The sequence below is a fragment of the Chionomys nivalis genome, chromosome 5, assembly GCF_950005125.1.
Source record: "Chionomys nivalis chromosome 5, mChiNiv1.1, whole genome shotgun sequence".
Classification (NCBI taxonomy): domain Eukaryota; kingdom Metazoa; phylum Chordata; class Mammalia; order Rodentia; family Cricetidae; genus Chionomys; species Chionomys nivalis.
This window is the reverse complement of record NC_080090.1, coordinates 14702681-14719003: the sequence shown is the minus strand read 5'-3', so window position 1 is coordinate 14719003 and position 16323 is coordinate 14702681. Positions and strand designations below refer to the sequence as shown.

Here is a 16323-nt window from a genome sequence, read left to right as displayed (position 1 = left end):
CTTTTTTTTTTTAAAGTGTTTCCCTCCCTCGGTCTTGCCAAGCAATAGAAAAAAAAAAAAAAGAAAAGAAAAGAAAAACTTGTTCCGCTGAGTTCAACCCCAGACAGGCTCACAACTTCCTTCCTGCCTTCCTCCCCCAAGCCCCCGCCTTTTTGCCTCCTCCCCCAACCCCCAACTTTTTTTTTTTTTTTAATCTTACATTGAACAAACACTGAAGTAGCCGGGAGCAGACGCTGACAGCAGTAGTGTCTCCTACCAAGCAAGGAGCTGCTCAGAGTCAGCCTGGCGTTGCCCCCTCCGGGATCGCCTGGCCCCTGTGCCTATATAGTCACCCTGTTTGCACCCCACTTTTTTCGTCTTCCATAAATTTTTGCGGAAATCCTTTGGGTGCGTTTTCTACTTTAAGTTACCTGGTCTGCCTAAGTCCTGAGTCCCCGGGGCATGTCGCTTGCACAGGACCTGGGAGTTTGAGCAATTGCAGGTAAGCGTGGCGGCTCCTTCCTGGCCCTCGCCTCTGAACCCTCTTTCGGCTCCGTCTGTACTGGGGCTCCTCCGGGTGTTCCGGGGTCCGATCATAGGGCAGGGGGGAAGGCTGAGGAGACTAAGAAGGGAGTCTGATTTGGGAGGGTGGCGTGGAGTGGCGCTGGGGAAAGAGGAGGCAATTCGGCTTTCCCAAAACCGCCTTCCGGGCCGCTGCGCAGCGCCTCCTCCCCGGTGCACTGCGGGCGTCTGGGGCTCCGGCTGCCGGTCGGCTCGGTTGGCGCCAGGCGAGACTGCCCGGGATGCGCGAGGCCCTGCCCTCTGCTGCGCCGCTCCGGGCTTAGCATACCGTACTCCGCAGGGCTGCAAATTCTCAGGCCTGCACATTAGGAAGGCTTCCGGGCTGCAGCCGTGCTAGCAAGCCTAGAGTTCCTCCGAGGGGTACGGGTCCCGGAGCCTACAGAGGCAGCTGGGTCTTCGGTAACAGGATGAGCACAGAACTGAGTAGCTGCGGGCACACACCCCTCCCACCCACCCCCCAACACACACACACACACACACACACACACACACACACACACACACACACACGCCGCAGGGTGTGAGGGGACAGTAGGGGGCCTCCACTATTGATTCCAATACTGGATACTGCAGTTTTGGTCCCAGGCGCGCACGCATGCTCACATTCACAAAACACACTTGTCTGGAGACAGGCATCAAAGTAAGCGCTGAAAAGTGCTTCGTCTGCGCCCCTCCGCACTCTCCCAGGCCTTTCACAGACTGAGAGAGGCAGCCTCAAGTCCAGGACCAGGAAAGAAAGCCGCCCAGGTCTCGCTCAGACAGCGGTTTGGGGAAGGCAAGTCCGGGTCAGGCTCCCTGTGACTTGGTCTCTGATGTCCTGAGAGGGTGGAGCAGGGGTGCCTGTCATCCTCGACAGTCAGTGTTTGCTCTGGCCAAGGGAACCTGGCCAGCCTCGCCTAGGAACCCAGCAGTTGTACCTCCTCCCTCGGCTATCCGCGTGGCTACCGAGACTAATCTTAGAATTTGGGATTTTAAGTGTTCTAAGAGCGTATCACAAGCTGGGGGAGGTGGACCACGGCCGGAAAACACAAGCAGAGGCCATTGAGGCCCGGCATGCCTCCTCACCGAGCATCACACACCCTGTAGGCCAAGCATCTAGGACCATCCTGTCCCCAGCATATTGGGGACCCAGGACTCCCTTTGACTTCTGCGGGTGGCCTCTCACCACCCTCCCCTCGATGCCCTCTGGAATTCTGACTTTTCTCTTTGTGTCTCTACAGCTGCGAGATCGTTTATGGAGCTTGGGGCGGGGGCTGAGCCGGCGATTGTGCCCCGTGCCCGCCTCCTAGGCCATGCTGCTCCATCGGCGGCGTGCGGAGCGGTGGCCGCCGGGCCTCCAGGATTAAGCCGGGAGCCGCGGGAGGGGGAGTCGCCGGCGGTGGAGCCGGACGGAGAGCCGCAGCGGCGGGCGGCACGGCAGACCCAGTACTATGGCTGTGTACTGCTATGCCCTCAATAGCCTGGTGATCATGAACAGCACCAACGAGCTCAAGAGTGGCGGTCCCCGGCCCAGCGGCAACGACACACCTCAGCCCTCCGGGAGGGCCGCACTGAGCCCTGGCAGCGTCTTCAGCCCTGGGAGAGGCGCCTCCTTCCTCTTCCCCCCAGCGGAGTCACTGCCGCTGGAGGAGCCCCCGAGTCCTGGGGGTTGGCGCAGCGGCCGGCGAAGGCTGAATAGTAGCAGCGGCAGCGGCAGTGGCAGCAGCAGCGGTAGCAGTAGCAGCAGTGGCGTGGGCAGTCCGAGCTGGGCTGGCCGCCTGCGAGGGGACGCGCAGCAGGTGGTGGCGGCCCGTACCCTCTCCCCACCTGGGCCAGAGGAGGCCCAAAGGAAGCTGCGGATTCTGCAGCGCGAATTGCAAAATGTGCAGGTGAACCAGAAAGTGGGCATGTTCGAGGCGCAAATCCAGGCACAGAACTCTGCCATCCAAGCGCCCCGAAGCCCGCGTTTGGGAAGGGCTCGTTCGCCCTCCCCGTGTCCCTTCCGAAGCAGCAGCCAGCCACCTGGAAGGGTCTTGGCCCAGTGCTCTCCAATTGAGGAACGGAGAACAAAGTCCTGGGGAGAGCAATGTACAGAGACCCCAGACGCCAACTCCGGGAGGAGAAGCAGGCTCAGCCTACACTCCTCGAAGGACAAGGAGGGAGTGGCCCCTCTTTTAGTCCCCACCAGCCCGACCAGGTTAGGGACTCAGAGTCCATCAGCTTCATTGAGAATGGAAAGAGGCACCTCGGCCAGTCCCCGCTGTGGCTCATCCACAGCTATGGAAATTGATAAGAGGGTTGCTCCCTCACCGGAGCACTTTGGAACTAGCTTAGCATTGGCCACTAAAGTGGCAACTTCAGCCGCCTCCGCTGGACCACACCCTGGACATGATTCTGCCCTCACGGAGGCAGTCTGCGAACTCAGGGGTGTGCGCCCCAAGGAGGCCCAGATGGAGAGACCGGGGCAGTTTCTGGGCAGGGAGACAGACTCAGTCCCAGAGCCTGGCCGGACCCACATTAGAGAACCCCCTGGGAGGGTGGGGACAGAAACTCATCCTGTTGGTGGTCATGGTTCCTGGACACCTGAAGTCTTCAAAAGGCAGGAAGAGAGGACTGTGAATGCCCAAAGGTCAGAGGCGTTGAACGACCCAAGATGGTCTAGACTGCCAGGAGACCTGGGTTCCGTAGGTCCTGAGGAGGCAGGAAATAGGATCCCAGGGATCCGAGGACCTGAGCAGACCCTGGACCTTGTAAGAGACGGGTCTTCACCACTGGGCTTGCTTGGAGGCAGCCAGGCAGCGCATCCAGGGACCAGGGACGTGGAGGCAGGAACTCTTTGTGAGGGAATGCTGGAAACTTTACCACCTGGAGAAGTGGCAACAGATTTGAAAGAAGCCCAGTGCCTCCCTGGGAACAGGATGGGTATGCAGCCTGAGAGTTTCAGGGTTTGGCCAGGTGCTGTGGAGGAAGCTCCCCTGATCTGGACGTGTGACACAGGGGTACAGTTGATGGAAACTTGGGGAAGTCAGATGCATGACAGAGATGCTCACCCTAGCTGCCAAGAGATACCCCCAGATCAGGACAAGGCCTCCTGTAAAGAGGCCTGCAGCCCCAGCAGCATCCAAGCCATCCCCGCGGTCATCATCACAGACATGGGGGCTCAGGAGGATGGGGGCTTAGATGAGATCCAAGGAAGCCCACGGGGTCCCCTGCCTCTGAGGAAGCTGTCTTCTTCCTCGGCCTCCTCCACCGGCTTCTCCTCTTCCTATGAGGACTCAGAGGAGGACATCTCCAGTGACCCTGAGCGGACGCTGGACCCCAACTCTGCCTTTTTGCATACCCTCGACCAGCAGAAGCCCAGAGTGGTGAGTGTTGCCGAATGATTTTTTTTTTAAGAATTCATATGCCACAACTAATATTTCTCTACAGGCGGGTTCATTGTGAGGCGGGCGCAGAGGTACCAACCAAGCCCTTGTAGGCCGGACAGTTGAATTTGAGTCATCCCTACCGTACACATCTTTAAAAAGGGTTTGAAGGAACATAATATTCACGAATGTCAACAATAACAAGCCTTCCTGGTTTCCAAAGATAGTGAACAGAGCTGCTGAACGTGGCTTTCGCTTGCCGAAGTGAAACACTTAGTTTCGTGATTCATTCAGGCCGACAAGGAGATCAATGGCTCCACTCAGTCTCTCCTACCAGGAAGAAATGCCAGTGATGTGATCCCGTGACGGGACCCTGATCTCTGCAGATGTGGTTGTGCTGAGTCTCAGTCACTTAGGCAGGACTTGGCAGTAACAGTGTGGTTGCCATAACTAAGGTGCTCAACTAGTATGACGTAGGAGTTAAAATGAAAACTATCTTTTGGGCCAGTAGATGTTTTCTTTTTGTAGCAGAATGCTATTTGGATAGAGTAGTCTGAGTGAGGCACACGGTGTCTCCTAAGGGGTGTGAGTTGGGACAGGTCCACTCTAGGTTCATTTTCACATGTGTGCTTGGGTTCATCACACTGACTCCTGGTCTGTCGGTGACAGACGTTTGTTCCTACTGCGCGGTGGACCTCACCTTTTGAGGCTGGCCTCTTTTAGAAGATGTAAGCATGGAAGCTCCCTCTTCTAAAATGAGATGGCCTTTCTCTTGCCTCTGCAGGGAGGATGGGGGGAATTTCCTAATCTGGCGTGCAGGATGTTGTAGGCTACCGTGTGGGGAAAGCTGCATGGTATTTTAGTGGGTAGCCTTCTGGTTCCTTCTTGAATGTGAGGTTCCACCCATTTGTACCCCAATCACTTTCTCCATCCTTAGTGGGTGCGTTACAGCTTGACTCAACACGCTTTGCTCAGAGACTGTGGATTCTCAAACACGGTTCTTTTCTGCCTCCACTTCAGAAATCACAGTCTAGTTTTGAAGATCAGCAATTGCTTTCCCAAAACCCTTCTGGAGATGTAGAGGCAAATTCATGTGCAAAGTCGAGTCCTAATCAGCCTGGCATTTTGTGGCCAGCGACAGGGCTCCCCAGGTACCTTGTGCCTGCTCTCAGGCATCAGCATACCACCTTTAGAGAAGGGGTGGGCAGTCTGTCTGGAGCAGACAGTGGCCACAGGGCAGATGGAAAATGCTTCTCTTGGCAGGTGAGGCCCATTTTTCCCCTCTGCTTAGCAGTTAGAGGCCTATTAAGTAAGGAAGGGTCTTCTGGCCAACGCCCCCCCCCCATTTGTTTTGAAACCCTGAAGCTTGGCTGGCACACCTAAGTAACTTTGGGTTGCTATCAACTTTGCTTTTGCTCTTTCTTGTGATGGCTGAGCAGCTCTCACCTACCGCTTATCAAAACAGCCCATACATCCGTGTTTGGAAAGGAAGCCTTGTCTGGGAATGAATTAAAGGGGATATAAATAATAACATGTCAACAGCAACAACTTTCTTCTCCTCTTCCTTCTTTTGTTCTTCTTCTTCATTCATCAGAGTAAAACCAAATGTGTCGCCAGGAAGGTAGCCTGTGTTTTCAAGTTAGGTAAGAGGCCCGGAGGTGGAAGTGAGCTGCTGTCCCATGGAGTGGAGTCAGGGAAAAGAAATCCTTCCAGCTTTACTGTCTGAAGCATGTTAGGCAGAGGAGAGAGAGAGAGAGAGAGAGAGAGAGAGAGAGAGAGAGAGAGAGAGAGAGAGAATATGAATGCATGCGTTGGGTTCATTGTGGGTAACTAACCAAGTGGGAATTATGAGATCCTAGGGACTTTTGCGCTTTGGTTGAGAGCTTGCACTATGAGCAGAATCTCCTCTTAGACTAATTGCAATGCTAGGGGCTTATCAGGAACACCAAACCATCTGCTCACTGGGTCAAAAATCCTCATTCTCCGAGACTACTATTTTGTCTGCAGGAGGCCAGACATCTTGATTGACCTGGGAGGCCCGTGGGCTGCCCTTTTGCTATTCAGTAATTGACGCTCACATACGATACTACACCACATCTGGGCACACTCACCCTTGCCCACTCTCCCTCACACACCCTCACATGCACTCACCCTCACCTTCACACTCGATTCGTGCCCACACTCACACCCATCCACCCATACACATAGCTTTGAAATGGCATGTTCACACAACCCATCCCGGCCCCCAGACCCGTACTAGAACCTAAGGGTTTTTTACCAATGCCCTTCTCTCCCACATGCCCTCTGTTGCACGTTAACACATGTGTAATTGGGTGTGCAGGTGGGGTGTGGCAGCATTATTGACGTCTTAAGACTCAGACACTTGGCATTGGCTTGGAAGTAACTATCATGACTTTGTCTGCAGCGGCTTAAATTTAGGTCTGTTCACACTTCCTGTTCCCTGAGGTCTGAAAAGAGCCAAATGGTACTGAGCAAGGACGGCACTCTCTTTCTTCTTTCTCATAGTGGAGACCATTTATTGTTTAACCCTCCTATATTATTCTGTCCAAGACTGTCTGGCAAACTGAGAGTCCAGGCAGAGAGTATGACATTATAATACAGAAGCATCTTACCTTACAGAACATATTGGATTGGTTTGTTCCAAAATTCTCCTGTCAATGTGTACGTACAAAAATGAAACAAGGGGCTGGCAAGATGGCTCAGTAGGTAAAGGTGTTTGCTAACAGGCTGATGACCTGAGTTCGATATCCAGAACCTATGTGGTAGAAGGAGAGAATTGACTTTTGTAAGCTGTCCATGGCACGCACACATACACATATGCATGCATGTAAAAACATAAATAAAAATGTAAAAAAGTATAAAATATCTGGGCTGGAGAGATGGCTCAGCCATTAAATGGCTAGGCTCACAACCAAAAAACGTATAAAAAAATTCAAAACTACGACCTAGTACCTGTAGATTAAATAAAGAACTAAAATACCTCAGTGCTTTGCCTTCTTGATGTTTGCTACAACATTTGAGGGACACTGGAATTTTGTTTCTTTGGTCTTTTGGGGGGGAAGGGTAGGTATTGTACTTTCGCTTCTTTTTAGTGAAAATGAACTTGGACAAATAGCAAATTTTCACCTGCTTGAGATGTGTGTGTGTGACTTTAAGAAGCATGTAGCGATTTTATGTTCGATTATCTCGTGGTGAGCACTTTAAGTGGGAACTTTAAAAAAGAGGTTTATTTTCTTTTTTTATGTGTGCATGTGTGTATGTGTGTGTGTAACACAGAGGAGAGTGTAGGGTTCCCTGGAGCTGGGACTGCGGGCACTTGTCAGTTGCCTGAGTGGGTGTTGAGACTGGAACGCCAGTCCTACGTGAGCAGCAAGCGCTCTCAACTACTGAGGCATCTCTCCAGCCCCTGGAAACTTCAGATGGCATCTTCTGTTTTCTGAAGATGGGTGGCCCTTCTCACTCCCTCTCAGGGACAGGGGCTCCTAGATCTAGGATCCCTGGAGTCATTTATCCAAGATTCCTGCGGTTACTCTAATTAAACACAAAACAAACAAACAAAAACAAGATTTAAAGACAACAGGACCTGGGGCACACACTGAGGGGCCCTGGCTCTCTGGTAGCATTTTCTCTGTCTACATTGCGCGTAGAGTCAAGGGGGACTCAAGAGGGTCAATCTCATTCCGACTTTCTGCAAATACTTAGTTCTAGACATTCAGCTCCAAACTTGGTGGGCGTGAAGCATGCATCAGGATGTGTGGAAGTGTGACAAAGATCCTCTGGCGTGGACCTTGGTACTGAAGTCCAAACCAGGCACCTTTAAGTGTGTGCTTTTATTGAAGCCAGTTGACTGATCAGACTGTTTTCCTCCCCTCCCTTTACCAAAAGATGGGCTCTTTGTAATACCACATTGAAAACAACAACAACAAAAAAACCTACCATAAGAGTAAAGCACCGGCGCCATAACTGAGGATTTCCTTTTCTTTATTTCTTTATTTTCTTTATTGGTTTGGTTTTTGGAAAACAGGGTTTCTTTGTGTAGCCCTGGCTGTCCTGAAACTCTCTCTGTGGACCAGACTGGACTCGAACCCAGAGATTCACCTGCCTCTACCTCCTGAGTGCTGGGATTAATGACGTGGGTCACCACCTCCCGCCCAGAGGTTTTCATTAGTAACCCCACAGATCTGAGGAACTGTGCTGTTAGGATCCCCATAGGATACGTTCAGGCTACAGATAAAAAGAAACTGCTCAGATGTGAAGTTTCAAAGCGGAGGCTTTGCTGACACGGAGCCAAGAAGTCCCTGCAAAGCGCTGTCATATCAGAGACCAAAGCATTCTGCCAGCGTTAGTAGATCAGGAGGGAGACAGGTTGAGAGCATTTAAGCTCTGCAGAAATGCATTTCGAGACATACCTTGTCTTTAAGTTTTAGTAAGGACTGAGTAAGCCTGCCAGCCTTTGAGTGCAGAGAACTGGATCTCGAGTCTGACATAAGACATCCTCGGAACTCTGTGTGCGAGAGCTGATCTGCTACCCAGACACTTTCTGACTTTGTCAGCACGTGCTTGCTAAATGATATTACAGATTAGATTCATTTTATATGGTTTATTTAAATTCATAGGAGCATTGATAACATTGTTTAGGCTTGTTTTATTTTGTCTGGTTCTAACTTAGTCACCTGAAGGTAGGTTTTTTTTTTAATTTAATGGAAAGAATGCTATCTTGTGGGAAAACTCCTGTAGATTTCAGATAATCAATAGGTGAATCAAGATTATCTCAGGAATTCTTTTGCATTACCTTGGGAAGCCAGATGTTTTTGTGTCTGTACTCTCAACACATCCGCTGCTACACCAGCACCCCAGGCTGCTACAGAAGGATTTCCAGTATGAAACCAGCCTGGACTGGATAACGGGCCCCTATCTCAAAAATAAGCAAATGCACCAATTACTGTGGTCACATTATCAGTGTGGAGGAATCTAGTGTTTGGATAGGCGAGGACAGCTTGGTATTGAAGATATGGACATTGTGAGCTCCAGCTCCACGGCAAATATGATTTGTTGTGGGGTGTGTGTGTGTGTGTCCGCATCCTTTTTTCCTCATGAATCAGGAGGAGGCATTGTTTCCTACCAACCGTAAGCTCTGGTTCTATGAAAAGCTCTCTAGAGTGTCACCTGCCCTTTGGGGGTTTTACAGGACCACGAGAGTGTCATATGGTCATACACTGTCATCTCACTGAACCAGCTGATGCTGGGTCTACAGGTGGGGACTCCCACATCCCTTGGGGGTCTGGGAGATACAGGTGGGGACTCCCACATCCCTTGGGGGTCTGGGAGAATCGGCTACCTTGGTCTCATGGTCCCAACCGTCAGCCTTGACTGGTATATTTCTGTCACAGGCCTCAAGCTGGGATCCTCCCATTACCTCGTCATCTTCTCACTGAACATCCTCCCTCCATCCCATGAGCCCCCTCCTCCATCTCATCTTTCTGCCCGCACAGCAGCGCTAACCCATTTTCCAGGAGAACCGTTAGCTAGAACTGTTAATACAACAACTTAAGTCTCCTCAGCTGGAAGACAAGACACATCAGCTTATGTGATCTCATTTTATGTTTTTATATTAAAAGTAGCAAAATGCTTTCTCTTGGCTCTATGATGAACATTGTCTACATTTCCGGAACACTGTACAGCTGGAGAACGTAGAGAGTTCATTTCCTCCAGTGGTCACATCTTACAGATGGAGAAGCGCGGCTGGTACATGTCCAGTATTGCCACAGGACCCATGTTCACATTCTTCTCACATAGCTTCTTACATGCGTAGATTCCTTACTCGCCTTCTGAGATCCAACCGAGCATTTAAGGTAATTGTTAAGGGCCATTGAGATGGCTCAGTGGGAAAAGGCACTTGCTGTGCAAGCCTGATGACCTGGGTTCAATCCCTGGGACCTTCATAAAGGTAGAAGGAGAGAACTGACTGTACACAGTTGTCAGCTGACCTCCACATACATGCTCGGCTACACATGCGCACTCATACACATCGTGCACGTGCATACGATAACAATAATGCAATAGCATGAAAAATAAAATACTTGTTAAATGATGGAGGTAGGGAGAAAAAAAGGTGTCCAATATTATCCATAGAAGAAGTGTTGAACTGTCTTAAAAAACTCATGAAGGGAAAGTAAGCAGAGTGAAGGCAAACCTGTTGATGATTCCCTTGGCCTTGACGCTTCAGGGATGAGCAAACTAGACTTGGGTTTAGGAGGCCTGGATTAAAATTGCCGCCCATGCATGGTCTGCAAAGCACTGGAGAACTAGCAAGAGTCAGTGTGGCCTCATGAAGCGGTGAAAGTCCCGTACTACAGTGTTGAGTGCCTTGTGTGGTGCCACAGAACGGTGGCTCAATACGTAAGTGGCTGCTTTGTTGGAAGGTTGTGAGCACCGGAGAGGAGAGACAGGGGGAAGCCCTGGGATCTATGAGGAAACCCTGCAGCAGCTCCAAGTCCACTCAACCACCACAGTCCCGTGGAACGATTTGCCTCCTGCGGAAAGGCTATAGTTGAATTTGTTTCCCCAAGACTGAATTCCCCAGCTGCTGTGCAATTGGTTGTTGCTTCACTGACTGCTTAGAGTAGGGCTGGTCTTAGCTTCCACCGCGGTCTCTAGTGCTCATGAGCAGGCTTTGGGAATTTCTCTTAAGGTCTGGGCTCCAAGAGAAGAGCTGTAGAGCTTGGTCCACAATGTCTGCCCTACATAAGTGTCAAGGACTGAGGTCAGTCGGCTTGACACGTGTGTGGAGAACTGTTTAGGGGGAGATTCCTCTGCTGCTTCCTGCATAAAGGCAGGAACTTTCAGGGTTTGTGCAGTGAGCACTGGTATAGGATATACGTTTCTTCAGTCAGCAACACTCTGAGATGTTTCGCAATAATTCTGAGAAGAATTAGCCAGCAGAGACCCCATGTTTTCCCCTTATTGAGATTTTTTGGGACAGGTCATTCACTTGATATCGTGTGAAAGAAACCCATGCTGCAAATGGTAATCTCTCCAGAACGCTTGCCAACACAACTTAAATTTTTTTTCTTGAAAATTTTATTTCTCTCATTTTAGACCAGTTATTGTTTTCTAAGTAACTGGCAGGGGGTGTAGCTCACTGACAGTGCTTGCCTTGCATGCTAAAAGTCCTGGGTTCCAGCCAGGTGGTAGGCATGCCTTTAATCCCAGCACTAGGGAGGCAGAGGCTGGTGAATCTCTGTGAGTTCGAGGCCAGCCTGGTTCCAGACAGTTCCAGGATAGGCTCCAATGCTTCACAGATAAACCATGTCTCAAAAAACCAATAAATAAATAATCCTGGCTTCTGAAAGGAAGGAAAGAAAGAAAAGAAAGAAAAGCGGAGTTGGTGATATGGCCCAGCCAGTAAAGACGCTTGCCTCCGAACAACGCAATGCCTACCTGAGTTTATTTTTTTATTTTTTATTTATTTATTTTTTTTTTGGTTTTTTGAGACAGGGTTTCTCTGTAGCTTTGGAGCCTGTCCTGGAACTCCCTTTGTAGACCAGGCTGGCCTCAAACTTACAGAGATCCGCCTGCCTCTGCCTCCCGAGTGCTGGGATTAAAGGCGTGTGCCACCACCGCCCGGCGCCTACCTGAGTTTAATCCCTGAACTGTGAAAAGGTCTAAGAGAGAGAGAACTGACTTCACAAAGCTGTCCTCTGACCTCCACATGTGTGCCACGACATGTGCATGCATATATATACACACACATACATATACATATACACACATATACATAAATGTATATATATAAACATTAAAATGAAAATAGGAAAAGGGAATTTTAGAAATAACCAAAAGTAGGAGTTATGTAGGAAAGGAGCAGCAGAACTTAGCTCTGTGATGTCCCCACGCAGTGATGCCAAGAAGGGAATTTAGGACTTCAAGCATGCTAGGTAAGCACTCAACCGCTGGGCTAGGCCTGCAGACCTTAAAATTATTTTTAAAATGTTTTCGAGGCAAAGCCTCACTAAGTTGCCCAGGCTGGCGTTGGACTCCGTTTATAGTCCAGGTCGATCTTGAATCTGAGATCCTCTTGTCTCAGTTTCCTGAGTAGCTGGGATTATAGGCCGGAATGCATTATACACGGCCAGCGCTAGAGAGGCCTGGCTACTATTCGTTCTTGTGTATGATGTCGTCTGGGGTGAGAGGAGGCTGTGTTGTTCGTTCCCCACCTCTGGATGAGTAGGAACTGGTTCAGGCATGCTGGGTAGAGGCTAACTGTCATCATCCCCCCGGAGGCTCGTGAAGGTCGCTGTTAGCCTGTTAATCTTTCGTTTTACTCTTGCGGTAAGATTTGGATAGAAAGGGAAAATGCAGTGATACAGAATGACAGGCAGAGACGTGGAGATTATTTCCGCTGACCTCTGACCAAGATTAGGTCTGGCCTAGCCCAGAGAAGAGATACGTGTTGATTGCAATGCAGGGAGCTGGCCCTCTGAAGGGACTGTCGCCTTGCTGACTTTGTAAAATTGGTCCCGAGGCATCATGGGAGGTGTTGGGCTTTGACTGTAGTTCCCTTTCATTCACTGTCTTAAAAAGGTTCTCTGCCTCCTGTTCCTGTTCCCCCAACCCATTTAATCAGATTGAATAAATGATCGTACTGCTTCCCAACAAGCCATCCTGTGCACCAATGGGGAAGGTTCAGCCTGCTTCAGTGGCGGAGGGGGATATATGTGAGTGTTTGCGTGGATGTGGGTGTAGGGGGTGTGAGTGATCCCAGGTGCCTGGCCACCTACCCAACTCAGTCTACAATCTCTCTTGGTATACTGTGAGCTAGTTCGTGGGACCTGGGCAATCACAAGGGAGGTCACTGCACAGCCCCCCCACTCCCACCCCCAGGCAGTTCTCAGCAAGGGTTTTTCCGATTTCTGCTGACATTCTTTCCAGGCTCAGTTCAATTTGTTTTCCTCCTTGCTATGGCGATTGATGACGGGGTTGGGAAATGTATAATTGGGCAGGATCGCCTCTAAGTGTTTCTTCCTCAGTTCTGTGGGAGCTGGTGTTTGTCTAGTCCCCTGCTGATGCGTACATGGGTACTCTCCGCTCATGAGGTGGCCATCCAAGTGACAGATTTAATAACACAGGGCTCCCCAACTGTGGGGACAGGGTGCTGGCCCGGTGGAGAGGAACAAGAGAGTATCACTTTTGTAATTCTTATCTCACCTGAATCTGGTAGCAGGAAGCTGGAGAAAGGCCCGTGTGTGACTTTGACTTACACAGTTTAATCTCTTAACAATGCCAAATGGAAAATCCAACTGCCTGCCAGTGGTTTAAGAAATGGCCGGGAGATTTTTGTCAGGGTCAAATAATCCGGAGACGCAGATCACTGAGCCAAGGGTAGGGAAAGCACACTGGGGTTGTGTAAAAGCTGGAAGGTATGGGAGGGCACTGTTATGGCTTGGGAAACTGAGGCACAGTGTGACTGTGAGTGAATCATCTATAGGAGGTGATGGAAACATCTTCCCTTTTCTTGTTCGGTTGGTTTTTGAGATGGTGCCATAGCGCCGGCTGGTCCCCCTTCCTCCACCTCCCAAGTGCTGGGATTACAGGTGTGAACCATGGCATCCCTGCCACTGCTTCCCCTCCTCCTCTTCTCCTTTCTCGTGTCATCTTAGCCATCACAGCAGGATCCTAGTGCATCCTGTCTTGCTGACTCCAAGCAATTTGGAGGAGCCCTGCCAGAGGTCTTCTGAGACCCTTTCTGAGCGTGCCCTAGGACTGGTTAGGAAAACTGGAAACTTTAGTGACTTCTGACTTCAAGGAGAGTATATTCTTTCCTTCCTAAATTCATTTTAATTTTGATGTGACTGTTAAAGTGATCCCAAAAGAGGGATGGACAAAAAAAAAAAAACTGAATGTGGTGGTGCACGCCTTTAATCCCAGCACTCAGGAGGCAGAGGCAGGTGGATCTCTGTGAGTTCGAGATCAGCCTGGTCTACAGGGCAAGTTCCAGGACAGCCAGGACTGTCACACAGAGAAAACCAAACCAAATAAATATAAGGGCTGGACCAGGGCAATCAGTAAGACAGTGTGAGGCGTTCTTGCCTCTGTGTCCCTCTGCGAGAATTTGCAAGGCTGTGATAGAGACCCTCCTGTCCACAGCAGGGCTGATTCTGACATGAACATAGGAGGGAGCAAGGGCTAAAGAATGAGTGGTTGTCTGTCTCCCTCTGCCTGAGTGGCCATCCTGGCCAGAATCACCGGGCTGCACTCCTTCCTCAGGTTGTGGTTTGCTCATCAGTGGGCCAGGAACATCACAGGCACAGCAGAAGGTTGTAGCAAGTGAGGCATTACAAAGTCGGAGGTCGACCAGGACTGGACTGAGTCCGTGGGGGGGGGGGGGGGGACTGTGCTCTGCTTAGGTTGGAGGGTGCTTAGGTAGCAGCTATGTTTCAGCCTTGTCCTGGTTGACTTGGCGATGGCTTGAAAATTGAAAGAGAGAAATTTAGGCTTGAGTTTTAATTTTCATTTTTCAAGACAGGGGTTTCTCTGTGTGACAGTCTTGGCTGTCCTGGAACTCGCTCTGTAGACCAGGCTGGCCTCGAATTCAGAGACACTTGCTTGTCTCTGCCTCTCAAGTGCTGGGATTTAAAGTGTGGGTTGAGTTTCCACGGTGGCTATTTGGTGCTGTGCTGGGTGCCTCGTCTGTATGGCCCAGTCTTGGGTTGTATCTGGCAACTTCTGCCTCTCTTCTCATGGAGCTGGGCCTCCTGTCTGGTGGCTGCCCAAACAGTTGGCATTTACATGACATTTCTGTCTACTTGTACCCGTGCTGAAGAGAATGATTTGATTGATGCTGCCTCTGTCCTTGGGGATCTGGCCTCTGATACACGCTGATGCCAACATACATGCCTGTGATTTGCAAAACTGCAGAACAAGTTGTATTGCCATTGGCCAAGCACATTCATTAAGTATGAGTTAATAAATAATGAATTGGTGTGGGCGTGTGAAACTCGGGAAGTTTGGTATGTGGTGTGGAACGGGAGTCGAGAAGTTGGATTTGGGCAGCCGCCGTTGGGTGCAGAGCGTAGGGTAAAGAGCTGATGATTTTGCTGCCTCTGTTGGAAGTCTCAAGCAGAGATTGTCCTGGGATTCAAAGGCTCTGTGAAGCCCGCTTTGCACTGCTCTGGCCTCTGCCTTTCCCAGGGCATCCTAAATTGCAGAGGTTTTTTTTTTGGCATCTGCCACAGGCTGGGATGGTGGAATGGGATTGAAACCCAGCTGGGTGGACTGGAGAGAAACGGACCAAGCTGAAGGCTACCAGCTCACTTCTAAGTCACAGGCAGGTCTGCGGGGACCCTTGAAGACTCTGTAGGAGCCTGGGTCCTGTGGGGGCAAGTTCTATCCCAGTAGCACAGGCTAATGGCCCCACAGTGGGCACCTCTGCTACACTCCTGCCATGCCTGGGATGCATGGTGAGTATGGTAGTTCCTTTTCCTCTTGAGTGTGACACGGGACAGACACTTGTGATGTTAACCCTTAGGAGGTCAATAGAGCCTTGTAAAGGCTTACAAAAGCCCTGTCTACTCCGGAGGCACTGGACTCACTGTCTGGGCGCAACGTATCTCAGACCTACCTTGCATACACATCTCTGCCATCTCCAGGCTCCTTCAGTCACGGACAGGATGGAAGGGTTCATGTCCTGGAGGAAGGAGACCATGAAAGAGCTGGTTACCATTATAGAGAGGTAATTGGTTTTCGTTTCAAGTACAAGGCTTACAGAGCAGCATCTGGGATCCTGTTTACCTTGCAGTATCACCCAGTACATTAGCAGACATCTCTGACAGTTCTCTGTCTCCTGCAGTGTGCTGGTTTCTCTTAGAAGCTACACTAAGTCCTGTAGGGCTGGGCCTGGAATGGGGCTCAATGGCGAAGTGTTTGCTTCTTACTGATCTACATTTCCTAGTCTGTAACTGTTGACCTCAAATACCAAGGTACTTTGAGATGCCAGGAGGGGCTTCTGGAAGTTTAGGTGATGATGAACCGTAAGGACCCACAGGTTAACTTGAAGGGGCAGGGCTCCTGAACGGTCCCGGTGGCGGATTGCTGGAACAACAACATGTGACCCTGATTTTGGAAAGATTTTTAGGAACCTTAGTAAAGAATTCATTGCAACCTTGGAATGTGAGCCGTGAATATAGGTTTAAAAAGCCGATGGTGGGCTGGGGAGATGATTCCGATGCTGAGATACCTTCCTTATGAGCATAAGTGCAAGAATTTGATCCCCAGTGCTCAGTCAAGAAGCCAGGCATGATGATGGAATCCCAGGGCTTGGGAGGCAGAGTCAGATAGATCTCCAGTCAGGGATTGTAGGCCAGCCAGTCTAGCCAAATTGGTAAGCACCAAGTCAAGT

At 50.3% G+C, this 16323-nt stretch overlaps 1 protein-coding gene across 1 annotated transcript in view; it reads left to right on the top strand.

Annotated features, from left to right (window-relative positions):
* The first annotated feature begins 226 nt into the window (after positions 1-226).
* Itpkb (inositol-trisphosphate 3-kinase B) overlaps positions 227-16323 on the top strand; it is a 93212-nt gene continuing 77115 nt past the window's right edge. Inside the window, exons 1-2 of the mRNA XM_057770037.1 lie at positions 227-481; positions 1782-3905. Of these exons, the coding sequence (XP_057626020.1) occupies positions 1992-3905 (1914 nt within the window). The 5' untranslated portion in view covers positions 227-481; positions 1782-1991. The remainder of the gene's footprint in view (positions 482-1781; positions 3906-16323) is intronic.